The following is a 27,807-nucleotide window of genomic DNA, read 5'->3' as shown; positions in this document are numbered from 1 at the left end:
AACCACTGTCCTGAATTTAAAATTTATCTGTCTCGGAAAGTATTCCTTTAAAAAAAAAAAAACATACAATGTCTTGCATATTTAAAACTTTTTATATAAATGGCATCATACTGTATTTATGCTTCTGCAGCTAACTTATTTTACTCAAATATGTTTTTGAGATCTAACCATGTTGATTCATGTAATTCCAGTTCATTTAGTTTTGCTGCAGTGGTAACATTCCTTTGTATGAAAAACTATTCTTTCTTCATGATATATATCTTTTCCCTCTAATTCCTTTGATTAAATATTAGTGTTGATGGTTATGGTTTAGCAGAGTAATAGATTATGTTAATTCTCTTAATTTCCATGTGTCTTAAGGCATGTTGTGTTTTTTTGCACAGTATAGCTCTCATATGGCCCAGTGAGTGGCAAATGATACAAAAGCTCTTTGTTGTGGATCATGTAATTAAAATCACAAGAATTGAAATGGGAGATGTAAATCCTTCAGAAACACAGTATATTTCTGAGCCTAGTAAGTTTTCATATTGCTTTTGGTTTCTATAGTTAAGAGCTGCCATTTTAAGGAAAAAGGGTATGTCAGTGTTGTCTGCTTTAAAGTTAAAGATCATGTGGTGGTCCAAACTCCCTAGGTGGAAACTCTATTATGATCATCTCATTATTTGTATGTTTATTTATGAACAGTAAATTGATTTCCTTATCATTTGAATCTAATAGAGTATAACAATTAATTGAAAATATTATTAATAATTTGGGCCACCACACTAGCTCATACCTATAATCCTAATACTTTGAGAGACTGAGGTGGAAGGATTGCTTAAGGCCAGGAGTTTGAGACCAGCCTGAGCAAGAGCCCATCTCTACAAAATAATAAAAATGTAGCACACATCTGTAGTCTGAGCTACTTGCTGGGAGGCTGAGTCAGTAGGACAGCTTGAGCCCAGACGTTTGAGGCTACAGTGAGCTATGATTACACCACTGCACCCCAGCCTGGGTGACACACCAAGACCTTGTCTCAAAAGAAGAAAATGTTATTAAGAGTTTAATGAATGTACACTAGTAACTTTGATACATGTTTTTTTTTATTGGCCACAAGATGAGAAGATATATGTTCTTAGATCTTTGATTCTTTAACAATGGTTCCTCAGCCACTTCTGTTTTCCCTTTTTGTTTTTTCCAAAGAACTCTGTCCAGAATGCAGAGAAGGTTTACTGTGCCAGCAGCAGAGGGACCTGCGTGAGTACACTCAAGCCACCATCTACGTCCATAAAGTTGTGGATAATAAAAAGGTACTGGTCCCTCTTGTGGTGATGACTAGTAATGATCAACCATGCTCTGACTTGATTTGCTCTTGTATTTGCACTAAGGGTCTGCCTAGGACTGCATTTTTCTTCCCTCAGAATGGTTTGGCATCAGAATTGAAATTGGACAACAATTGAAAATGAAGTTACATGATCATATGAGAATTTAGTCTGTGATTAATTGATACATAGATATTTATTGAATGTCAGCTGTGTGCCAGGAATGGTCCCAGTGCTGGGGGTAACAATGATAAAGAAGGTAGGTATAATACCTGCTCTCAAAATTATAGGTACCTAGTGAGGAAGATCAGGAATAAACTATAAATTCATATGATTTCACACAGAAATGATTGTTTTGAAGGAAGTTTAGCAGGGTAAAGTGGAAGTTAGTGTTAGATAGGGAGTTAGGAGAGGAGTCTTGGAGAAGTAGTTGTTTTTACCTAAGCCCTAACTGTCAGGGATGCAGCCTGGGAAGTGTATTCCAGGCAAAGAATGCAAAGGTCAAAAGGATAAGCCTATTGTGCTTATGCAGCAGACTGAAAACCATTGCACCTGGAACAGTGTTGTCCAATAGAGCTTTCCGTGGCAATCAACAGATTCTAGGTTCTGTATCTGTGCTGCACACTGCAGTAGTCACTGGCCATGTGTGGCTGTGGAGGATTTGACGTAGCTAGTGTGACTGAAGAATTCAGTTTTAGTTGATTTGACGTTAAATAGCTATATGTGGCTAATGGTTACCCTAGTGTGGCTATTGCTGGTCTGGAATAAAGTTTATACCAAGAAGGTATCATGATATGGAATGAGCGACCCAGACTCTATTAGGTTTTATACATCATACCAAGGATTTGGTTTTATTCCCAGTGTAGCTATGAGCCCCCAGAGAGTTTCAAGCAAGGCCATGATATGATCTGTTGTATAGTTTAAAAGAAGTCACCGTGGCGATAGTGTTGGAATTGCTGTGAGGGCATAACGGGAATAAGAGAGGCCAGTTAAAGCCTCTTGCACCGACCTGCAAGGATAGGTGAAATCGACTGGATGTGTTTGGGAAGTAGAGGTGTTAATACTTGCTTGGATTGGATTTCCAAGCATTTTTATTATATTAGGGATGACTCTTGGGTAGATCCTGACCCAGATCTCTAGATAGTTTAATAATTTAATTCCATGGTTTTGGGATTAAAGACAAAATGGAATACATTTAATTTGATGTTGGTTTTCAAGCACATTGTTTAGAAGAGTAACTTACAAATTATGCTCTGGAGGCCAAGGGTTCTGCTTTACAAGTTAAATGAACTAAGGCCTTCATTTCCTAATTTGCTAAGAAAATGAAGTTAATGAGTATAAATGTCTGTTTCTCCCTGTAGGATTTTCTTAAATCTTTTGTTCTCTAGTATAAAACTCTATCCAGTTTAGCTATAGTTTCATTGTTCAGTTTAATAGCAGTATTTCATAGTATTCTACAAGGGAGCACTTCTGTCTTTCATTTTCTCAGTTCTTAAAGAGCATATGACTCCTGCCACCTGAATAGTTTGAGAACTTGAAAAGGCTTGGCAATCAGTATGCTCGGGAAGGTGTAAGGCACCTTCGAACTTCTGCGAAGTAACATCATTGTACAAGATTAATAATAGTAACTGCTCTGCAGAGACCTCTTAAATGTATGGTGAGCACTTTAAATACTATAAGAATAAGAAATAGGGTAAAAAACTAAGATGTTAAAAGAGCAAAGAAAACCAAGAAGGCTTATTCTTCATTCACTCTCCAGTCTATAATCTTACCATGTTGAAAGTGTTCCTCCCCTTGATAAGGGTTGCCTGTCCCAGCCCCCACATCCTCCATAGCATGCCTTCCTCTGGTCTGACCTCCTTCTCTTTGTTGTCCTGGCACATTCAGGTGATGAAGGATTCGGCTCCAGAGCTGAACGTGAGTAGTTCTGAAACAGAGGAGGACAAGGAAGAAGCTAAACCAGATGGAGAAAAAGATCCAGACTTCAATCAAGTACGAGTTGAAGCTGCTTTTCATTGTTTTACTTTGTGCTGTTCTCATGGAGCAGCTACTGAAGCCCCTGGGCATTTCTTTGTACCCTATATGGGATATTCATGCTTAGCTTCCATCCTTGTCTTTCCTTTCTCTTTCCTTAGTTTTGGTGGCATGCTACAGCTGTCCTGATTTCTCATGAAAAGCCATGGACCACATGATTCCAGAATGAATGTAGTTCTTGCTATTAAGTTTAAAAAGGCTAAAATACAATGTAATGATTAAATTTTTAGCTGAGAAAGAAGACTAAAACAAGATACGTATCAAGGCTGGGTGTGGTGGCTCATGCCTGTAATCCCAGCAGTTTGGGAGGCTGAGGTGGGTGGATTGCCTGAGGTCAGGAGTTCGAGACCAGGCTGGCCAACATGGTAAAACCCCGTCTCTACTAAAAACACACAAAAATTAGCCAGGTGTGGTGGCACATGCCTATAATCTTAGCTGCTTGGGAGGCTGAGGCAGGAGAATTGCTTGAACCCGGGGGGCAGAGGTTGTGCCATTGCACTCCAGCCTGGGCAACAAAGCAAGACTGTGTCTCAAAACCAACAAACAAGACACATATCTTGGTTTGTTACTCAATCAGAATCTTGATGAAGAACTTATTTAACTCAGGTATTCTCATTACAAACAATAACCTTAATAATGGAATATGTTAAGTCTCTAATTAAGATGTTAATCAAGTGATCAGATCAGCTGATGCATTAGTCTTTCATTTTTCATTGTAGCACACTTTAGATTCTTCTAAGATGAACTGTTTTCTGGCCTGGATGTGGTGGCTCACACTTGAAATTGCAGCCCTTCTGGAGGCCAGGGCCGGAAGATCACTTGAGGCCAGGAGTTTGAGGCCAGTCTGGGCAATATAGCAAGATCCCATCTCTACAGGAAATAAAAAACTAGCTGAGCATGGTGGCATGTGCCTGTAGTCCCAGCTACTCCAGAGGCTGAGGCAGGAGGATCGCTTCGGCCCAGGAGTTCCAGGCTGCAGTGAGCTATGATTGTGCCACTGTACTCCAACCTGGGCAACAGAGTGAGAGACCCTGTCTCAGATAAAATAAATTAAAAAAAAAAATGTTTGGACTGTTTTCTGTTAGGATTTTCTTATTTGGTTGGCTTGAATATATTCTGCGTATTCATGGTGAAAAGTTAAAAGATCGTCTTTTTATTTATTTTTTTTATTTTAAACAGTCTCGCCCTGTTGCCCAGGCTGGAATGCAGTGGTGTGATCTTGGCTCACTGCAACCTCTGCCTCCTGGGTTCAAGTGATTCTCCTGCCTCAGCCTCCAAGTAGCTGACATCACAGGTGCATGTCACCACTCCCGACTAAGTTGTTAGTTATATCTTTAATAGAGACAGGGTTTCACCATGTTGGCCAGGCTGGTCTCAAACTCCTGACCTTGTGATCCGTCTGTCTCAGCCTCCCAAAGTACTGGGATTACAGATGTTAGCCACCATCTCAAAAATTGTCTTTTGAGAACAGGAAAGCATATGGGAATACAGTTAATGTAGGTGGAGATAAGTTTCAGCTTCTCAAAACGTCAGACCCCCACGTTGGAGGATATTTTGTACTTTAAACTCATGGATTTTCTACTCTAGTTAAAGTTTTATTTTTAACAGATGAGATGTTTGTTTTCTGTCTTTACTACTAAAATACTGTAGTGAAATTATGGATAGTGTTCTCCCTGAAAGAATAAAAGTGTTATAATAGCCATCTGCTGCATCTGTGACAGAGCAGCGATATCTGGGCTTGTTGGCCTATCTGCTCACTGATACTGTGACTTCATTTTTAACATGGATTAAGAGTCTTCAGACTCTTGATTTGAGTCTTGGTGTCCCAACTGGTGTAAAGGGATATCAGCGTTTGTTTTTCATGGCTTATTGGAGCTCATAAAATAACCTCAAAACACCTGTGAAGAAGCAAAATCATGCAGTTAGTGACAATGCTCAGCCACTCTTGTTCTTCCCAATCTGTATTTCAGTCAGTCAACACCAGAGGGACCTTTGCTTCAGTGCTAACCAAATCTGTACACTTTATGAGAATGCAGGTTTTCAATTAAAGGCGGTATTTTTCTATAATAAGTGATACCCTTGTTAAACTTGGTGTGCATATTATATGTCTTGTGTTCCTTGGCGTAAGGAACAGGAAAACGAAGGGCAGCAAAATCACATCTGCAAACTCTTGTCAAGATGTGTTAGTCAACTTAGTACTAATATGTCTTGACAAGAATTTGCACACGTGACTTTGCTGCTCTTCTTTACCCTGTTGTCAACTCTGTTTTCGTGTCCCCATCTCTGTGGTCTATAGAAGCCATCTTTCAAGCAACATTTGTACAAACGAGATTGTTTGCTTTTTAGTCAATAATATTAAAAGTGTGTGTGTGGCCAGGCACAGTGGCTCACTCCTGTAATAACAGCAGTTTGGGAGGCGAATGTGGGCAGATCACTTGAGGTCAGGTGTTCAACACCAACCTGGCCAATATAGTGAAACCTGTCTCTGCTAAAAATACAAAAAATTGGGGAGGGCCAGTGGGAGGGGGAGGTGGGGAGGGATAGCCTGGGGAGAAATGCCAAATGTGGGTGAAGGGGAGAAGGAAAGAAAAGCACACTGCCATGTGTGTTCCTACGCAACTGTCTTGCATGCTTTGCTCATGTACCCCAAAACCTAAAATCCAATAAAAAATTAAAAAAAAAAAAAATACAAAAAATTAGCCAAGCATGGTGGTGCAGGCTGGTAATCCTAGGTACTCAGGAGGCTCAGGCAGGAGAATTGCTTGAACCCAGGAGGCAGAGGTTGAAGTGGGCCAAGATTATGCCACTGCACTCCAGCCTGGGCAACAGAGTGAGACTCCATCTTAAAAAAAAAAAAAAGTGAGTGTGTATGTGTGTGAGTGTGTGCGTGCGCGTGCAAGCACATGCATGTGGGTGTATGGGTGTACACATCCATCCTGATTCAGGACTCCATTCTCTTTTGTCTGTTTGGCTGGCAGGACCATATGTGTTAGTTATTATCATTAGTACTGTGGATTAATAATCAGTTGGGAATCAAATCATTTATTGCCTGTTGTCACTAATTCTCTGTTCTCTGGTTAACTTTGTAAATTAGTTTGTTAACTTGACATGATGTTCTTACTGTCTTTAGTTTCTGTTATTTCAAGTTTTGGTTTTTACCCTAAGAGTTGTTTAGAAAAACCATCTACATTTTCAAGTGACTTAGATTTTAGAAAGCGAACTTATTTTGAATGTCTACTTTTATTCATTGTGGTCATGACCACAGCAATTTTTTCAAAGTGGATGTGGAATCACTCTGCTCAGTTGTGGATGACAACAGATTTCACATTTATAAATACGATAGAGAATGTTGGGGAACGTTGCTTTTTATACTGTAATTATTTTTTATACTTTATAGTTTTCTTCTGTCTTCCTTCTCCTTGTTTGGATGTTGTAATACTCTAGAATGTTTCACATTTTGTTCTCACTAAAAATTTTTGGCTCACAGAAAAATCTCAAGTGTAACCTTCCTCTTTGGAAAAGAATAGTCCCTGAAAAACGTTCAGCATTTTCAAAATGTCATCCTCCTCATCACATAGATATCTCAGTACATAGGTAGCTTCTGTAATTGCTACTTTAAATCCCTGTAATAAAAAACGATGCATTTCTGCTGGTCCATAGTGGAGATAAACAGATCCCCTTTCCTCTTTTCTCTAAGCTAGATCAACCCAGTTCCTTTGACTTCATCTAAAAATTTAGGTCAATAATATACTCAGTATTGGGTATCACTTAGATAATTGAAAGCCTTCTAAAACCAGTGGGCTGGTTTTTTTGTCAGTTAAGTTGGATTTAAATTCTCCAGATTAAGAAAGAAATAATTCCAGGAAAAGCCTTTAGACCCATTTAAAATCAGAGTTATTAAAAAAATCTATCTTGTTTGATGCTCAGGGCTTTATTTTTTGATTGTGTTTTGTACTTCTAAAATAAAATTATATGTTGATGTAGATATTTTACCTTATATTCCTGATGGTAGAATTTTGGTTCAATTTGACCTTTTCTTTCGGCAGTTGAGATTGAGAAAAATGTTTCATCAACTTTCGTTTTATTTTTTTAACGCACACGTGCACTTAACTTTTTCTTGTGAATCTTAGAATCACGCAGTTGCCTCTGTAGATTCAGGGCTAGAGCTTAACTAGCCTTGGGCAGTGTCTCACCAGTGGTCAGCACCCTGAACAAATGCTCTTTTGTGTTTGGGTCCTGATTACCTTCTGCTTTGTAAACTGTGGAGCCCGTGAGTAATGAATATGTGGCATCTGTGTCTGTAATGACTGCTAAACCACTCTGCTTATGCACAGCTGACACTCAGTGACAACTGTGGAAACCAGAGCCAGGGCCTTGAGGTTACCTCATCCAGATTTTAATTAAACCAGAGGAAAAGATTCCCTTAAAATTACTGCTGCTTTTATTCCCTAGCCTGGTTAGCAGAAGAATCTCCCCCACACCTCCCACCAAACCCCCCTGGCCACCACCACCACATTTGGTTAAAAAAAAAAGCAGACTCTCAACTATTAACCTCTTGATGAGGGATTTATAGGAGTACTGTAAAAGGACATTTGGTCGTCATCTGTGTTTTTTTTTTGTTTTTTTGACTAGTACCGCATGTATCATGCACACCTGTGTGCATCCTTTTTACAGCACTGTTAGGTAGTCATGGCCATCATGACATTTCCCCTCTAAAAATAAAGACAGTGTCCTATGTAATACTAATAATGTGCTCATAAATAAGAAAACTAATGAAAACTCCCTCCTGTCTTATAATACCCATCCTCAGATATGTCTTGAACGTTTTTTCCCCCTCAGACCAGTATATAATCAGGATATGTGTTGTTTGTATCACTTTAGACTTAGGATTTGCAACAGTTACTCTGCCTCTCCACCCCCTTTCTTTCTCTCTTTTTTTTTTTTTTTTTTAAGACAGAGTTTTGCTCCTGTTGCCCAGGCTCAAGTGTAATGGCACAATCTCAACTCACTGCAACCTCTGCCTCCTGGGTTCAAGCAATTCTCCTGCCTCTGCCTCCCAAGTAGCTGAGGTTATAGGCATTTGCCACCATACCCAGCTAATTTTGTATTTTTAATAGAGATGAAGTTTCTCCATGTTGGTCAGTCTGGTCTCAAACTCCTGACCTCAGGTGATCTGCCCACCTTGACCCCCCAAAGTGCTGGGATTACAGGCGTGAGCCACCGCACCCAGCTCTTTCCCTTCTTGACGTTGAACTTGGACCAATTTAATTTCTTTTAGATTGTCCCATGTTCTGTATTTGGCTGATTGCTTCCTTATGTTACTTATTTTATTTATATATCCCCTATATTTCAATTTCTGTAAATTGAAAGGTGTGTGTAAATGTTTGATTACCCCCAGGTTTAACATTTTTGCAAGAATATTTTATGAGTGAAACTGTATATTTTGCCATTAGGACAAGTGATACAGTCTTGTTTTTAGTTAAGTTTAATTTTTTAAATTAAGGTTCTATATTTTTTAATTTGTAGCAGTTTATACTTAGTTTCCATGTCATTCTCAAAAGGAGAAGAATATATTTACAGTTCAGGTTGTTTATGAACTAAATTTTGTAATCCTGAAGTTTTTTAGTTTATTACGTTTTTCTGATTTAAGGTCAGATTTAACCATTTTGATTTTAAATGTCATCTCTCTCCTTTTTCTTTTTTATAAAAGAGATAGAGTCTCACTCTGTCACTAGAGTGGAATACAGTGGTGTGATTGTAGCTCACTGTAGTCTGGAACTATTGGGCTCAAGTGATCTTCCTGCCTCAGCCTCCAAGTAGCTGCGACTACAGGCTTATGCCACCACGCCTGGCTAATTCTTGGTCAGGATGGGTCTTAATATGTTGCCTAGGCTGGTCTTGAACTCTTGGGATTATAGGTCTGCGCCCCCTTGTCAAAGCTTAAATCTCTCTTGTAACAAACATTTAAACTGCTTACATGCAATTAGAGGTGTTTATTACTCATTCTTTTATCAATTATATGTGAGCCTGCTAAGAAAGTCTCACTAGTGTCTACTTATTGTTCACATTGAATTTCAAATGTTTAAGGGACTAATAAGTAAACAGCTTTTGTTTGCCTAAAAAACTTAATGAGCAAGGATCACACTGGTTAATTTCAGTGCTTTCTTCATTTTCAATCTTCATTATAGAGCAATGGTGGAACAAAGCGGCAAAAGATATCCCATCAAAATTACATAGCCTATCAAAAGCAAGTTATTCGCCGAAGTATGCGACATAGAAAAGTTCGTGGTGAGAAGGCACTTCTCGTTTCTGCTAACCAGACATTAAAAGAATTGAAAATTCAGGTGAGGAAAACATTTGTTCAAGTTTGCTCTGGACTTGAGGGCCTTCATGAATTCCTGCTTTCCACCTATATTTATATATGTGTGTATGTGTGTTTTTCCAAAAGACTTAAAGTTTTCAAAATAGCCAAAAATCGTTTTATGAAGATGAAAGTGAAATTTGATTCTGGAAATGTGGGCTGGTTCTGCTTGGCTTTCCAATAATGAGAAACATTAGGAACCATTTAATTTGTCACACGTTGAGGTTGTGCCAGGATAGCTATTCTCTCACTTTATTGTGCTGTATGCTTTTCTTTGACCACTTAATAGGTATTGGAGCCTATTACCAGGAACTGCTGTGAAATTTAATGGGAGATAAAAGGCAGTTTATTATTAGCGATTAGTGATTGCTTATTCACTAGGCTGTCACAGTGTTTTTGGTGGCAGACAAGTCTATTTGATAGAGTTTTAAAGTTATCTTTACCTTTCTTTGTGCAGTGATGTTTTCAAAATTGTTACAAAGATTCATTTTAGATGATGCCCTGTCCATCCCCACTCCCGCCCCCAAAGCATGCATTAGCTTTACAGATCAGTTAGGTGGCTGTAATGCAGGCATTGTGAAATGATTTCATTATATAGTTATTTCTTGGTATCAATACTGAAGTACTATAAATGAGCATTCCAGTGGTAAATCTCAAATCTTAGGCAGAAGGAACTGATAAATTCAAGATGTCCATGAAAAAATCTGGCCCCTAATCTGTTTCAGTCACTGATAGATATCCAAAAAGTTGACCAGATTTCCTTCTTGGCTACTTTTATGTGGCATAGTTTACTAGTTACACATTTTTCTTGTTGCTGATATTTATCATTGTAATTGAGGCAAAAGTACAGGCTTCCTTTGAGGGTGTTATGTGTTCCAGATTGTCCTGACAACAGTATTTCCCTTGGTTGAACCCATGGCTCTGAAAATAAGCATGTTGGCATAATATCTTTACTCTGTTACTGTACCTTTTACATCTAAGAAACCCAGTTTCTATCACCAGCTTTCTGCCTGTCATTGGGAAACCTCGAACATTAAAAACCTTTAAATTACAAAAAGAACCCCTGTGTATAAAGACACATTTTTTAAAGTCTGTGCTGCTTTTATTATGGACTTCCATTTTAAAGAATAAACCAAAAGTCAGCAGAAATAACCCTTCTATATGAGAGCATGTTACGTGCATGAATGAGCTGCTAGAAGACAGCAGATGTTCACACAGCCCCCAGATGTGCTCTTCCTAAATGGCTCTCTCATCTCCCACTCTTGCTTCAGGAACCACTGCAGACCAGAGTGAAAGAAGGGGCAGTGAAATATCACTTCCCCTTGCTACATAGTGATGGTTGCTTGTAAAGCTTCAACTAGATATGAGTCTATTTGCCTGGTGGCCTGGATAGCATTGGAGTTTGTGGTGGGCATGTATGTACATGATCCTCAGTGAGGTGGTGGGTGATTTTCTTAAGGCGTGTAATTCATGTTTTAGTGTTTGATGGAGCCTTTCCTCTAGGGATACTGCATTTCTAAGTTAATAGGATAACAGCCTTTGTAATCTTTAAGTGTTTGTTTCTAGACCTATCTACCATAGATAGTTGCTTGAAACCTTTCAAAGCTTGCTGTGTCTAATTACTAATTCATCCACCTTTGATCCCATGAAGTTAATGAAGTACAATTTGTTCATCTCCTTTCTCAAAAGATGTGCAGTGTTTAACTGTATTATTTCATTTTCCCAAAGATAGATCTTTAGTGGGTGGGTGGTAGTGCCTGCCTGAGAAAGTAGAACATTTTGGCACAGAAGTGAAATGGCTGGCAGCTGAGGCGATTGCTTCTGTATTTACTTATTTCAGCCCCACCCACCATCACAAGCAGAGGAGAGCCCCTCCCTGATAGCAACAGGGTTTTCATGGTTCCTGTTACACTCCATAGACCAGGAATGCCATGCCTGCTTGTTACGCAGACTCATGTTCTTTATACTCAGGCATTCTCCTAGCACTTAGAGTTTATGGATTATTTTACCATAGGCCTCCCTATGGTTGGCCTGTTCCATCTTCTCCTATCATCTTTCATAGTGCCTCTTCTGTGAAACCTATCTTGGCCCCTTTCTTGGAACAGACTGTCCCCCAGTACTCCCTAGATCCTGCATATACCTTCTGCTTCCATCCTCACAACTTTGATTTGACCTCAGTCCTGGGAACCCCTCCAGGGTGGGATTACTCACTTTTATATTATCAGCATCTAAAACAGTAGTTAAAAGCACATGGTACCTTTTTCATAAATGCTTCATTAGTTGTTGGCATCATCTCACTGTCCTTGTCCCTTCTCAGAATATAATGTGTTAACGTCAGCCCTTCAGTTGTGGCAACTTATCTAGAGATATTTGTCCAGTTTCATAGGGTAGTACAAAAGCACTTAGCATTTAAGGGCATAAAGAAGCACTTCTACAGTCCAGCAGCTGTGGTATTATACACATCCACTGTAGTTCTGCTTGATCTTCATGGTTGCAGAACATTTGCTGGTGTAGGGCTGGATATGCCCCGGCTTCATGTTTGCATGCTGAGCAGGCTTTCATAGAAGGGTCCTGTCGGTACTTCCTGCTTATCGCTTCATGAAGACCATTGATGATGCCAGTGCACTTTTCATTGCTAGCCACAGATCTCTGATTAGGTCATCCTGGTGCTGTTATTCTTTTAAGAAATCAGGTAAGATTCTGTCCCAGCAGTTAGGGAGGAGGCCAGTGCTGTTACCCTTGTTCTTATTTGTCTTTGATGCCTTCATTAAATCACTTTTCTGGTCTCCATCACCCTGGCCTTTCAAGCTCTTGGGCCCTGTTACACACACAGTTCAGGGTTGATTTGTGAGCCTCCTTTTGTCTTTCCACATCCAAAGAATAGAGTGCAGGAAGGGCAGAATGGTTTTCTCATGACACTATGGATGTTGGCTTAATATAAGATACATGTAATAGAATACATTTTATGGGTAAGTTAAAAAGCATACTAAAGTGAATACTCTCTACCAAGTTAAGAATTGAAACAGTGTTTTTGAAGATTACCTGTGTTTACCTCTAGCCCAACTTCTGCTTACTCTTCAGAGGTAAACAGCACCCAGAAATGATAAAATTTAAAAAACAAACCTTTCTGAATTTATAAAAACATTTAAATATTATGTATACTAGTATTTCAGAATGTGTTTATTTATTTATTTATTTTTTGAGACAATGTCTTGCTTTGTTGCCCTGGCTGAAATGCAGTGGTGCAATCTTGGCTCACTGCAACCTCTGCTTCCCAGGTTCAAGTGATTCTCCTGCATTAGCCTCCCAAGTACATGGGACTACAGGTGTGTGCCACTTTACCCAGCTAATTTTTGTATTTTTAGTAGAGATGGGTTTCATCACGTTGGCCAGGCTGGTCTGGCCGCCTTGGCCTCCCAAAGTGCTGGGATTACAGGCTTAAGCCACCATACTCATCCTGGAATGTATTTAATTTTTAATACCTAGCCAGAACTGGGGTGGGGCATATGGTCCCTACCCTTCAGAAATTCATATTTTGTCTCCTAGAGACAAGACTCAATCTAAGAATATGTGACAGTTCTAAGGGCTGAATTATATACCCCAGGCCATTTGCTAAAGGAATAGGAACAAAAGAGAGAATTTAAAGATGGTTTTAAGAAAGAGTTTTGGGTCAGGTCCAGTGGCAATCTCTGTACTTCAGAAGGCTGAGACAGGAGGATTGCTTGATTCTGAGAGTTTGAGACCAGCCTGGGCAACGTAGCAAGACTTTATGTCTACAAAAAAATGAAAAATCAGCCAGACATGTTGGCACACATCTGTAGTCCCAGCTAGTCAGGAGGCTTAGGTGGGAGGATCAAGGCTGCAGTGAGCCATGATTGCACCACTGCACTCCAGCCTGGGTGGCAGATAAGACCCTGTCCCAGCAAAAGAGAAAAGAAAGGATTTTGACTTGACTTGTTTATGAAAGGGTATGGGGCCTGGGAATGGTGAGGTGACAGTGATGACCTTGCCCAAGCCTCAGAGTAGCCATCAGCCCAGCCTCACTTTTTACTCATTTTATTTCCCCACACCTCCACCCTTGGGAAGCTGATATGGTAAGGAACAAATGCATCTATGTGTGTAATTGTTTCCCAATACGCTACCAGACCTCCTAAGGATGTTCCCAGATAGATCGGGGGATGATAGCCTCAGTAGGAGTATAATAAGTAGGCTGACTGTAAGCAATAGTGGTTTTGTACTCTGAAGGCTTTTTGTTTGTGTTTTAAGAATCTGTGCGTGATTTATTCAAATAGGGTATAAGTCTCAGTATTTTGCATTATACAGACTTTGTCTCTTTTATATTGGCACAGATCATGCATGCATTTTCAGTTGCTCCTTTTGACCAGAATCTGTCGATTGATGGAAAGATTTTAAGTGATGACTGTGCCACCCTAGGCACCCTTGGCGTCATTCCTGAATCTGTCATTTTATTAAAGGTAAGCAAACAACTCCTTAGCCTCAAGGTTTTAAATGTTAACATAAGTATGTGCAAACTGTATGAAATGGTGATTAAAGGATGCCTTGGGTCTTCAGCAGAGGGTAGTGGTAAATGACTACTGTGAGTTTTTGCTCAGCCCGGCTCTGGCTAAGCCCCAAGAGACTTAGAGGAGGTCAGAACATCATCATATCTTGTTCTTGTGTGTTACAGTAGGTGCTGTTAATGCCACAACATCAGCAACTGTTCGTATCCTGAGAAGGTGAAAGTGAAGGCTTTTCTTGGCCTTTCCTGGATCACCTAGTTCAGTTTCTATGCCTTCATGGGATTTCCTATTCCCTGGTAGGGCAGGGCAGTCGTGTAAATCACACTCACCAAGTGCTAAGCCCCACACCTGATTTTTCCTGTTTGATTTTCTGTCGTAAGTGCCCCAGTTCTTCTCCAGATACCAATCTAGTTTCCATTCCCCACAGACTGGGAGGAAGGGAGTCATGTTGGGTTGTGGCCCTCTAAGCACTGAGGATTGACTGTCATTTCAAGGGAAAAAGCTGAGTGATCTGGTCTCAGGTTACAAAGTTTCTGTGGTGTCCCTTCCCCAGTGCCCTCCACCCCTCCCCTTTTTTTTTTCCTTTTTTTTTGACTAGATGGATCTGTTCTTAATACCACATGAATGATACTGATGTCTGCAACTTAATTTGAAATGCTGCCCCACCAAAATAAAAATAAAATAATAATAAAGAAAAAGGTAGAAGATAGACTTGTAGCCAGTGGGAATAGTAACTTATTTTATACTTTAAAATCTATCTCTGCTGAGATTTTCATAGTTTTTATTAAAAGTAGATTCAGCCTCCTCCCTAACCTTTTCCCTAACTTCCAGTTCAGCAGAAATACTTAACCATACTTCATAGTATTAAAGCATCTCCTCTTTTCCTTTTGGTTCAAAAGTACTAGCCAGCCAAGGTAGGAAACAAGGGTAAAACACAAGTCGCCATCGCAGCAGTCAGAATACACAACTTAGTGGGATTCTTGTCCAGGGTATGGAAATTGGTTTTGGATTTAGTAGATGTGGAAGATGATTTAGAAAGTCGGGGCTTCTAAGACATTGTCAAAGAAAAGTCATTGAGGCTGGGTACAGTGGCTCATGCCTGTAATCCCAGCACTTTCGGAGGCCAAGGTGAGTGGTTCTCCTGAGGTCCAGAGTTTCAGACCAGCCTGGCCAACATGGTAAAACCCCATCTCTAAAAATACAACAAAAATTAGCCAGGCATGGTAGCATGCGTCTGTAGTCTCAGCTACTCAGGAGGCTAAGGCAGGAGAATTGCTTGAACATGGGAGGTGGGGGTTGCAGTGAGCTGAGATAGTACCACTGCACTCCAGCCTGGGTGACAGAGTGAGACTCCGTCTCAAAAAAAGAAAAAAAAGGCATTGAACCAGCCTCATTTGCCCAATTTGTACCCTCCCTACAGCCCTAGTCACTTCCCATTGTCTCTTTTGTTTCTTCTTGACCAAAAGAATCCTTACTATGCCAAATACCACCACATCATGCGGTAGAATAATTGCTCAGATTTTTTATTTTGAACTGTGAAAATGTGTGCTTTTCAAACCCTGGAGCCCCAGTTCTGGTGTGATAAAGTTAGGCCCTGGAATAATGAGGCAGACTCATATCTACCCCATCCATGCACACACACCCCTCTTCCCACCACCTACCCCCTCCCTCTGTTTAACCTTCTGCATTTCCTGGAACTATAGGTTCTGTGACATGGTTTTGAAAACATGTTGAGTTTCTAGATCCTAATGATCCTGTCTAAAATCCTAGAAGCAGCCTGTATTGTTGAAGGGTTTGTACTTCACATGGGCAGCTAGAGTCTGTACTGGTCATTGGCCGTGTTATCCTTGCATCATCATAAGCTCAGACATAAGCTTCCTCCTAAAAAGGAAATAGGTATCTTGTTCTTGCTGGTGAAGTGGGACGAAATTAAAATTTTAACATAATTGGTATTCTGAGAGGACCAGTCTAACTTTATTTCTGCCCCTCACTGCCACTACCACTGTCTTAACTCATGTTGGTTAAATCAGTCTTTAGTAACCCCAGGGTGTCTAAACATTTCCATGTCTAAATGGGTCTTTAAGAGTGGGAAAACAGTCCCCCCTGCCTTTCTCTTGTCATACATAGTATACCATTTCTGAGGTGTTGATTCTAGACCCATAGCCAATGGGGCATCCACTGTTAAACCTGGACATCACTGGCTGTGGCTCGAACTGAGTTCTCTGCTGGAACAGTGTGTTTCTGTCTTATAGCAATATCAGTATTTGAATCATGGGCCATACTTCCAATTTCAGACTCCCTTGTGGTTTTGAATTGTCTTCATTTGTTTTCTAGGCTGATGAACCAATTGCAGATTATGCTGCAATGGATGATGTCATGCAAGGTAAAGATGAATTTGTTTTAGGAATCTGCTGGTTAGATGCTAGAAGGAGGTGGGATTTTACATATTGGAGTGTTAGCGTACAGTACTTTTACTTTTAACCTTGAAAAAAGCTTCCACATGTTGTTAAGGTAGAACACATTGTTTGTCTTAAAAGATCATAGAAAGGAGGGAACGATAGCTACAAAAACTTGAGACGCTAACCTGAGGAAGCTGAAATAAATGTCAGCCTGCTGATGGAGGAGGTCAACAAGAAGCAAAGCCAAGTCGAATTGCAGTTCACCAGACAGGCACACAAATTAGAGGCCCAGGTACCTCTGAAGGTGAGAATGAGGTGTGAGCCTAAAAACAAGATAACACGATACTTCTTTGCAAAACTGTGTAAGAAGCAGTTGAACAGCTCCCTATCCTTCACATCCTTGTCACTTACCCATCCCCACCTGGACCTCAGATGGGCACCCAGAATTATGTTTCCACACTTGCAAAAATTAAACTAGAAAGGTGGGAACGAAGCCTAAACTAAATAGAGATCACCTCCTAACCCTTTGCTCAAATTTGGGCAGCCCGTTACCCTCTGGAAGGGAGGGGATTTCTTTCCTGGGAAACTAGCCAAGTCAAGATAATAACCGATGGATGTAAAAAGTCTGGTTCTGTATGATCAAGTGGGATTTCTTGCATCATAGGGATGCAAGGATGGTTCAACATATACAAATCAATATATCACATCAGCAGAATGAAGGACAAAAATAATATTATCTTAATAGACAAAGAAAAAGTATTTGATAAAAATTAACATCCCTTCATGGTAAAAACTCTCAACAAATTAACCACAGAAGGAACATACCTCAATATGATAAAGGCCATATGTGAGAATCCCACAGCTGACATCACACCTAGTGGGGGAAAACTTAAAGCTTTCCTCTAAGAACTGGAATAGACAAGGATGGCCATTTACACCACTATTATTCAACATAGTACTGGAAGTCCCAGCCAGAGCAATTAGGAAAGAGAAATAAATAAAAAGCATGCAAAATTGGAAAAGAGGAAGTCAAATAGTCTCTCTTTGCAGATGACTTTTTGTTTCCTTTTGTTTTGTTTTGTTTTTGAAACAGTCTCTCTGTTGCCCAGGCTGGAGTGCAGTGTCACGATCTCAGCTCACTGCAGCCACCACTTACTGGATTCAAGCAATTCTTGTGCCTCAGCCTCCCAAGTAGCTAGGACTATAGGCAAATGCCACGATGCCCAGCTACTTTTTGTATTTTTACTAGAGACTGGGTTTTGCCATATTGGCCAGGCTGGTCTCCAACTCCTGGCCTCAAGTGATCCGCCCACTTGGGTCTCCCAAAATGCTAGGATTACAGGTGTAAGCCACCATGCTGGGCCTACATGATCTTATATATGTAGAAAAACCTAAAGACTCTACCAGAACACTCTTACAACAACTGATAAACATTCAGTAAAATTGTAGGATACAAAAATCACTATACAAAGTGAGCTTCTGTAGTGTAGTGGTTATCATGTTCACCTAACAAAAATCAACATATAAAAATTAGCATTACTCTATACCAATAAGGAACTAGCTGAAAAAGAAACCAAGAAAGCACACTCCTATAATCCCAACACTTTGTGGGGGCTGAGGCACGTGGGTCACTTGAGGGCAGGAGTCACTTGACCAGCCTGACCAACATGGCAAAACCTTGTCTCTAATTAAAATTACAAAAATTAACCACGCATGGCAGCACACACCTGTAATTTCAGTTACTAGGGAGGCCAAGGCAGAATTGCTTGAATCTGGCAGGTGGAGGTTGCAGTGAGCCGAGATCACACTGCACTCTCCAGCCTGATGACAGAGAGAGTACATTTCAAAAAAGGAAAAAGAAATCCAAAAAGCAATTCTGATGATAATAGCTACCAAAATAATAATAAGATTAGATACCTAGGAATAAATTTAATCAAGAAAGACCTCTACAAGGAAAACTACAAAACACTAATGTAAGAAATTGAAGGGCTGGGCTCAGTGACTCACCTGTAATCTCAGCACTTTGGGAGGCCAAGGTGGGTGGGTCACAACATGGTGAAACCCCATCTTTACTAAAAATACAAAAATTAGCCAGGCATGGTGGCATGCACCTGTAATCCCAGCTACTCGGGGGGCAGAAAAATTGCTTGAACCCAGAAGCAGAGGTTGCCGTGAGCCAAGATTGCACCACTGTACTGCAGCCTAACGACAGTGAGATTCCATCTTAAAAAAAAAAGTTCCCAAAATTTATATGGAGGCTGGGCACAGTGGCTCACACCTGTAATCCAAGCACTTTGGGAGGCTGAGGTGGGCAGATTGCCTGAAGTTGGGAGTTCAAGACCAGCCTGACCAACATGGAGAAACCCCGTCTCTACTAAAAATACAAAATTAGGCAGGCATGGTGGCACATGCCTGTAATCCTAGCTACTTGAGAGGCTGAAGCAAGAGAATTGCTTGAACCCAGGAGACAGAGGTTGTGGTGAGCTGAGGTTGCACCATTGCACTCCAGACTGGGCAGCAAGAGCGAAACTTCGTCTCAAAAAAAAAATTCATATCAAACCAGAAAAGACCATGAATAGCCAAATCAATTATCAGCAAAAAGAACAAAGCTGGAGACATCATGATACCTGGCTTCAAAATATACAGGAAAGCTATGGTAACCTAAACAGCATGGTATTGGTATAAAACATAGGACAATGGAACAGAATAAAGAACCCCAAAATAATTTCATGTATTTACAACCAAGTGATTTATGACAAAGGCACCAAGAACATACATTGGGGAAAAGGTACCTTCTTCAATAAATGATGCTGGGGAAACTGGACATCCATATGCAGAAAAATGAGACTAGACCTCTGTCTCTCACTATATATAAAAATCAACTCAAGGCAGGGCAAGGTGGCTCCCGCCTGTAATTCCAGCACTGTGGAGGCCAAGGCAGTCAGATCACAAGGTCAGGAAATTGAGAGCATCCTGGCCAACATGCTGAAACCCCGTCTTTGCTAAAAATACAAAAATTGGCCGGGCATGGTGGTGAACATCTGTTACTAGCTACTCAGGAGGCTGAGGCAGTAGAATTGCTTGAACCTGGGAGGCGGAGGTTGCAGTGAGCTGAGATTGCGCCACTGCACTCCAGCCTGGACGACAGAGCTAGACTCCATCTCAGAAAAAAAAAATCAACTCAAAATGGATTAAAGACTTAAATGTAAGCCCTGAAACTATGAAATTGCTAGAAATAAATATGGGGGGAAATGCTTTCAAACATTGGTCTAGACAGAGATTTTGGCAAAGACCTCAAAAGCACAGGGAACAAAATCAAAAATAAATAAATGGACTATATTAAACTAAAAAGCTTCTGCACAGAAAAGGAAATAATCAGAGTTGCAGGGACAACCTGTAGAATGGGAGAAATTACAATCTCATTAAAAAGCAGGCAAAGGATCTGAATAGATATTTCTCAAAAGAAGACATACAAGTGGACAATAGATGTATGAAAGATGTTCAGCATCACTAATCATCAGGGAAATGCGAATCAAAGTCACAGTGAGATACCATCTTCTCCCAGTCAGCATGGCTATTATCAAAAAGACAATAACATGTAACTAGGATGCAGAGAAAAGGGAAAAGGAAACTCTTATACACTGTTGGTAGGAATGTAAATTAGTACAGCCATTATGGAAGTTTCTCGAGACTAAAAATACAATTACCATATGATCCAGCAATCCCTCTAGTGGTATTTATCCAAAGGAAAAGAAATCAGTGTATCAAAAGGATATCAACACTCCCATGTTTATTGCAGTACTGTTCACAACAGCTGAGGTATGGAGTCAGCCTAAGTGTCCATCAGTAGATAAACTGATAAAATACATTATATTTATATGTACACATACAATGGGATACTATTCGGCCATTAACAAAATGAAATCCTGTCATTTGCAGCAACATGGATGGAACTAGGGGATATTATGTAAAGTGAAATAAGCCAGGCTCCAAAATACAGATAATGTATTTTCTCACTCATGTAGGAGCTACAAAAGCTAACCTTGGGCCTGTAGAATGATAGTTATGAGAGGGTGGGAAAGGGCATATGAAGGGTGGTGGGTTAATGGGTACAAACATACAATGTGATAGAAGGAATAAGTTCTGGTGTTCAATAGCACAGTAGGGTGATATGTTATATATTTCAAAAGAGCTAGAAGAAAAGATCATGAAATGTTCCCAACACAAATAAATGATAGGCCGAGCGCAGTGGATCACTTGAGCCCAGTTCAAGACCATCCTGGGCAACATAGTGAGACCCTGACTCTACTACGAATTTTTAAAACGTAGCCAGGCATGGTGGCTTGCACCTGTGGTCTCAGATACTTGGGAGGCTGAGGTGGGTGGATTGCTTAAGCCCAGGAGTTCGAGGCTGCAGTGAGCTGTGATCATGCCACTGCACTCAAGCCTGGGTGACAGGTTGAGACCCTGTCTGGAAAAAAGGAAATAATAAATATTCAAGGTGATGGATATACTAAATACCCTGATGTGGTCATCACACACTGAATGCGTGTGTCAAAGTATCACCAGTGCCCGATATATATGTACAAGTAATATGTTTGCTTTTGTTTTTTAGATGGAGTCTGTCACCTAGGCTAGGGTGCAGTGGCATGATCACTGCAGCCCCCACCTCCAGGGTTCACGTGATTCTCCTGGCTCATCTCCTGAGTAGCTGGGACTATAGGTGTATATCGACATGCCTGGCTTTTTTTTTTTTTTTTTTGAGCTGTGGCCTGGCTAATTTTTGTACTTTTAGTAGAGACTGGGTTTCGCTATATTGGCCAGGCTGGTCTTGAATTCCTGACCTCAGGTGATCTGCCCATCTTGGCCTCCCAAAGTGCTGGGATTACTGGTGTGAGCCACTGCGCCCAGCCTTGTTGGTATTTTTTAAAAGCTGGTTCATTTCCCAGGTACCCTTCAGTTAATCCCATCAGTGCCCACTGAACAGAGCTTTCAGACATCATTTTTTTTTCTTTTGTTTATACCCAAATCCTCAGACTTCACAGACATCTTTTTTTTAAGATGGAGTCTTGCTTTGTCGTCCAAGCTGGAGTGCAGTGGCATGATCTCACCTCACTACAATCTCTGCCTCTGAGGTTCAAGCGATTCTTTTGCCTCAGCCTCCCAAGTAGTTGGGACTGCAGGCACTTATCACCATGCCCAGCTAGTTTTTTGTATTTTTAGTAGAGATGGGGTTTTACTTTGTTGGCCAGGCTGCTCTGGAACTCCTGGCCTTGGGATCCATGAGTCTCGACCTCCCAATATGCTGGGATTGTAGTCCTGAGCCATTGTGCCCCGCCCAGACATCTTTTTACTACCTCATACTTAGGTAGAAATGAGCAGCCAGATAGTTGAGGAATAAGAGCCCGGAGAGAGATCAAGGAAATAGCATAGGAAGCAAACAAACAATAGCAAGAGGAACTATATAAAAGGAACATTTGGAGAATAGAAGAGTTCATGGAAATAAAAAATGATTGCACCATGGGTTTGTTACAGTAAGTGAAAAACTAAGGATAATGAGGGTCATGAAGGCATCTGGATGTATGGAGGGAAAGCCAATTGAATTCACAGGTTGAAGTCAGGAAGATGAGATAATGGAGCAGTGCCCACAAGTGAGTTCCAATCTAGAATTCCGTAACTAAACTGACTTTATTCTACCCTCACACCTGATGGCTCTTTGAACATACATAAGGCCTCAAAAGATTGATTCATCATGTACCATCTGCCAAGATACTGTGTGAGGATGTGTTCTTCTTGTTCTTCTTAAACATTAAATCAAGAAAGAAATGAACAGTGGACCCAGGAAATAGGGGATCAGCATAGGATAAGATGCCCTGGAAGATGGTGAAGTGAAGTCTCAGAACTGCTGTTCTTCAGCAGGCAGCGAAGATACCTGATCCATATTGGAGCAGTGGATGCAAGCTTCAGGAAGGGATGCCACAGGAAAAGTGGAAGTACTGGAGACTGCCTTCAAGAGGTTACAGGTCTTTGAGAGTTTATAAGTGGACTGGTGATAAATATAGAGAAAATGAAACACATCAGTAGTACAGTAGTTACCAAGCTCAGAAAGACCAAGTCATACCACTTAGGAAATATAACCATGGTGCACCAGGCATTCAACTGTGACCAGTATTAATGGAGTAAATAATAATGCCAGTACTGGAGACTGGCTTAACAACAACAGATGCCACTTCATCAGGAGGATGGGGTGGGGGTGGGGGCTGTGTAAGCAGTAGAAGAGCTGTTTGCATCATTCACTGAGGAAGTTAGTAGATTTTAGGAAAAATTGTGAAATAGCCTGGGCATGGTGGTTCACACCTGTAATCCCAGCACTTTGGGAGGCTGAGATGGGTGGATGACTTGAGGTCAGGAGTTGGGAGACCAGCTGGCCAACATGGTGAAACCCCGTCTCTACTAAAAATACAAAAATTAGCCTGGTGTGGTGGTGCATGCCTGTAGTCTCAGCTACTCTGGAGGCTGAGGCAGGAGAATCGCTTGAACCCAGGAGGTGGAGGTTGCAGTGAGCCAAGATTGCACCATTGCATTCCAGCCTGGGCAACAGAACTAGATTCCCTCTCAAAAAATAAAAACAAAATTATGAAATAGCAATATAAGCATGTTATTTAGAAATAAGCTAAATACAGAAGAAGCTGCTACATGAGTCAAAAGCTACTCCTTCCAGAACTTGGGGAGAGGAAGGGGAGAGGCTGCTTTGCAGGAGTCAGTTAAACGGCTTTCCCCCAGGCCACTCCTAGAGTTGTGCACCATGTGTGCTCTAGTTGCAAACTGAGTCCTATCAGTATTTGACTTTTTAAATGATGCATACATATTGCTTTGATAAAAACAGAAAAGACTGTCCTCAGATTAATAACATCCATAACTTCAAAGATGATTATTATCTGGTGACTAAGGTAATCAAAAGTTACTTTAAACTCTTATCCTTAAGCATTGAAGTGATCTTATACTGTCTGTAATGACAATCTTTTCAATTTGGAATTCTTTTTTTTTCTTTTTTCAGTTTGTATGCCAGAAGAAGGGTTTAAAGGTAAGTTATATTTGTCATGTTTTGTTCATGAATGTCAGAGTCATCCTGTAATTTTCTATTAAAGCGAGGACTATAATTTGATTTTAAATTTTAATCCAATCTGAGTCTCATGACTGAAATTAATTTCAGTTAAATGCATTTCTTATTCAAGCTTCTTCATTATCTTTTTCAACACTCAGGCCTCAGATGGGGCCTCAGATGGGGCCTGTGTGTTAGAACTGTTTCTTGCCAGATGTCGATTTGGCCTTCCCTTTCTCATTTTATAGGAGGTTGGGAAATTAGCTAGTCGCATTTTGAGATTTATTTTTAACCTTTTCTCAGTTCTTCCTATGAGTCCCGTCCTAGAACTAAACTGTTTGTATGTAACTATTAACAATTAGTGGTACAAGAATTTGCCAGATTTTATCAGGTCCAGTGAAAAGATTTAATCACTTAGCATTAAAGCATTTGTTGGATTATTACCTCGAGGGGACATGGTGGTGCTTATACTACATCTGAGCCATGTAGTTGCACACACCAGTAATATTCAAGAAGTCATCAAATAGAGACCTTTGACATTTATGGATTTTACTGTTGCTGTGTTGATTCTTTGTGGGTCACTCCAAAAGTCCATGACAGGCTGTGATTTTGCTAAGGAATGAGTTTGAATCGCATACCAGGTGTTCCTTGCTAAAGCAAATAAGTGACAAATCTATTGGCCAGCCTCACGTCTTCCTCTGCGTGCAGCTTTGTTGTCTGCATGTTACCACTACAGAGGGACTCCTGATGGGGTCAGAACAAAGCAAAAAAATGTCTTTATCAAAAATGGTCATTGGCCGGGCTGGGGGCCTCATGCCTGTAATCCTAGCACTTTGGGAAGCTGAGACGGGTGGATCACATGAGGTCAGGAGTTTGATACCAGCCTGGCCAACGTGGTGAAACCCCGTCTTTACTAAAAATACAAAAATTAGCCAGGCATGGTGGTGTGTGCCTGTAATCCCAGCTACTCAGGAGGCTGAAGCAGGAGAATCACTTGAACCTAGAAGGTAGAAGTTGCAGTGAGCCAAGATTGTACCACTACACTCCAGCCTGGGTGACAAGAGTAAAAATGTTTCAAAAAAGAAAAACAGTCATTAAATGAAAGCATCAATAAAATCTGGTTAGCTTGTGTGAAGATGCACTTAGGAAGTACATGTCTTTCAACAGAAGTGTGATTGAGCAGAGAGCCTGGAGTCTGGTGATATTTTTTCTTATCCTCCAACACAAAGCTGCTGCTGTGTTCATTTATTAAGTTGGATGTTCCCTGTTGATGATGTGTTCTTGGTAAATGGAATCCATGAACTTTTAATCTGTAGTTCACAACTATCCTTCCACGTTTGTTTCTTTTCCCAGGTACTGGTCTTCTTGGACATTAATCTTTGAATACTTGCTGACTGCTAAGAAATGACCAGAGGGGAAGAGGAATTTGACATGTTAGGGCATTGAACAAAGGTGGATTTAAGAATTAAACCATTACATGCCCCTTCCAAAAGGCAGATCCATTCAAAAGTGAGTGTCCCAAATGCCTTATGTCAAATAAAGCAGATTGCACTGACGGACATCAGACTTGAAGGAAATGTTTCCAATTTTATATTTAAGGGGGAGGTGGGTGGGAGGGGGTAAGTAAAGACAGAACAAGTTTAGTAGCAGTAACAGTAAATCATGTTTACATACCAGATTTATAGTCGTGGGAGGGAATAAAGTTCTGTTATATTTCCTTGCTTGAGTTTCATACCAGATGCGTTGGTCCATAAAGGATTGTATCACAGTAGATGGGACAACATTCTGCTCTGAACAAAAAGTAATTTTAGAGACATAACCTGCTTACCAATGCCTGTCTTTGATTCATATTCTACTTTCAATAAAGCATGAAAGTGAAGAACTTGTCCTAGGTGTGGAAAAGTGTCTTCAGATTTAGACTCCTCTGCATGTCTGCTGCAGCGCCACCCGCCTTACACCTGCCTGGCCGTCTGTCTCTTGGTGTTGGGTAAAGGAGGGGGCACCTGCTGTCTCCTGCAATGAGCAAGGAATTGTGTCTCAGTTTTTGACTTCAGAGGCATTTTGCTTTGGTGCATTTCAGAAAGGATGGAGAACATTTATTACATGTGAAAGCATCTTCCTCCAGTTTTGCTGTTACTCAAAAGTGGGAAATGTACCTGGCACGTTTGAAAAAAAAAAATCTAACTACCTATCAGAAGAGTAAATCAGACTGAAGTACATTCGGAAAACACAAGGTTTATATAACATTTGTTCTTCCTGTCCTCCATGTCACTGTTTCTTGGACCTCAGTTCCCTTTTTGAAAGCATTCTTCTAAAATGCCCTGCGAGGATCTTTCAGATCATTGTTTTAAAAAGGAAAATAATATATGGATGGGATGGGCTGTTCATCCAACTCAGGATTATCGTTCTTAACAACACCTAACTGAAGCAATATTCTTAAGAATATTGAAGGATTTTTAAAAATTGAACTTAAGATGGGAGTTTTTCCTCAAAAATAAAGTTCCCTCTGTTGAGTACATATGTACATGTCTGTGGCTGAGATGCTAGCTTAGGCATCTCTCTTGTTAACACTTTTCTTGGCCTTGGGTTTGGGCAAGGCTTTTTCCCCCCTTTCATGAAAATTCGAACTCAGATAATGGATGGGGAGGCAGATTTTGATTTGAGACCCGGTGACCTTGGCAGCATCCCTTTTGAATAGCTCCTTTTATCAGCGTAATTATGGCTGCTTGGTAAGATTCTAACTTCCTGTTTGTGTTTCCCCTCTGTGTTTCTGATATATTCAGTCTGCCCCCCCTGAGGAGGCAGGGGGTCTGTAATGAGCCTGTGGGGGAAGGTTAGAGCGGCACACAGCCCACTCAGAAACCGTCCTAGGAGCAGCACTAAGGGACCATCTCTTCCGGCCTTTGCGTTGACACGGGAAGGACTTGAAGTTGAGCTGATGGATCCTGATTTTTAGATCTCATTGTTTTATTAGCTCCAAAGAAATGAATGCAGGAGCCTAAAAGTAGTAACACAAACTTACTCTTTCCCAAGGTAAAGACTTCTGTAAAAGTTTGCACAATGCTTGATGAAGCTGCTTCCTTTTCCTTACAGAGAAGCTTGTTGGCCAGAGAAGCTTCTTTTCAGGGATTGACATAAACATGTTAGTAGCCCCCAGAAATCTGGTAATATTTTCAAAATTTGTTACTTGGGCATTTTTTCCTCCTGCAATGGTACAAAATAACAGCCTTTTGTAAATCTTCCAGGCCAGTACCTACTCTGGTACTGGTTTATTTATCATCTCTGCCCAGAGGTGAGGCTGGCCCTGAGTGAGCAGATGAGGCTGCAGGAGTCTGCCCTCGGCTCAGGGTCGTCTAACTCCTGCTCTGACAACTTGCCTTGTTCTGGCAGCACTGCTCAAAGTGTCTGCCACCCAGCAGCTCCAGCGACACTATGAAGCCTTATTACAAAGGCACGAGTCTGCATCCGCAGGCCACTCCTGTGCTCTTAGAAACCCTGGGCTTGGGCCTCTCCCACCCATAGTAGGCAGAGTTGCTAAGAAGCATATGCTTGTATTAAATGGCTTTGCATTGTCACCCTTCTCACTGTACAGGGTAAAGGTATAACCTAAAGCCCAATTCTCATTTCATCTATAATTACAAATAGACGGAGTCCATTTGCCTTCTGGACTGTGAAAAGTGCAGAGACTCTTTTCGTTGGGGTTCTAATGCCATGCATGTGTACTTTTTTATATTAGATCAGTCTCCTGTATGAGGTATTATGAAGCTTGGGTCTTCTCTTTATGTTTCTGACCATTCTTTAATCCAAACTAATGTATACAACATACTATTCTAGTACAAATTTTGCCATTAACTGAAATACAGGTTGCATTTGGATGTCTTCATTCCCTGGGGGAATAAGTATTTTTCTGTGTATTTATGAACTTTATTGTTTAGAATTACTTTCCTGCCAAATTAAAAAGATATGAATGTCCCTTTACTTCAGTGAAATCATAATCCAGAGTGAATTTTTTGGTTATTTTAAATGTCCTTTTGGTTGGTCCTTGTGGTCATAGATCTATCTGTTCATCAGACTCTGCTTAATATTGGAA

General features: G+C 40.6%; 1 protein-coding gene across 12 annotated transcripts in view; it reads left to right on the top strand.

Moving 5' to 3' along the window:
* The window catches only part of USP48 (ubiquitin specific peptidase 48), a 104,428-nt gene extending 78,824 nt beyond the window's left edge, over positions 1-25,604 (top strand). For 10 of the 12 annotated variants that reach the window (XM_078330682.1, XM_009000589.5, XM_078330679.1 and 7 more), the window contains 8 exons: positions 384-514; positions 1,183-1,289; positions 3,189-3,293; positions 9,524-9,679; positions 14,046-14,171; positions 16,551-16,599; positions 23,673-23,699; positions 25,071-25,604. In XM_078330682.1, coding sequence (XP_078186808.1) covers positions 384-514; positions 1,183-1,289; positions 3,189-3,293; positions 9,524-9,679; positions 14,046-14,171; positions 16,551-16,599; positions 23,673-23,699; positions 25,071-25,093 — 724 coding nt within the window. In that variant the 3' untranslated portion in view covers positions 25,094-25,604. Of the gene's footprint in view, positions 1-383; positions 515-1,182; positions 1,290-3,188; positions 3,294-9,523; positions 9,680-14,045; positions 14,172-16,550; positions 16,600-16,753; positions 16,920-23,672; positions 23,700-25,070 lie in introns of all 12 variants that reach the window. The other 2 variants (XR_001912688.4, XM_078330678.1) reach the window with 2 other exon arrangements.
* The last annotated feature ends 2,203 nt before the right edge of the window (positions 25,605-27,807 follow it).

Source organism: Callithrix jacchus, chromosome 7, assembly GCF_049354715.1.
Source record: "Callithrix jacchus isolate 240 chromosome 7, calJac240_pri, whole genome shotgun sequence".
Lineage (NCBI taxonomy): Eukaryota > Metazoa > Chordata > Mammalia > Primates > Cebidae > Callithrix > Callithrix jacchus.
This window is presented reverse-complemented; position numbering and strand designations above follow the sequence as displayed.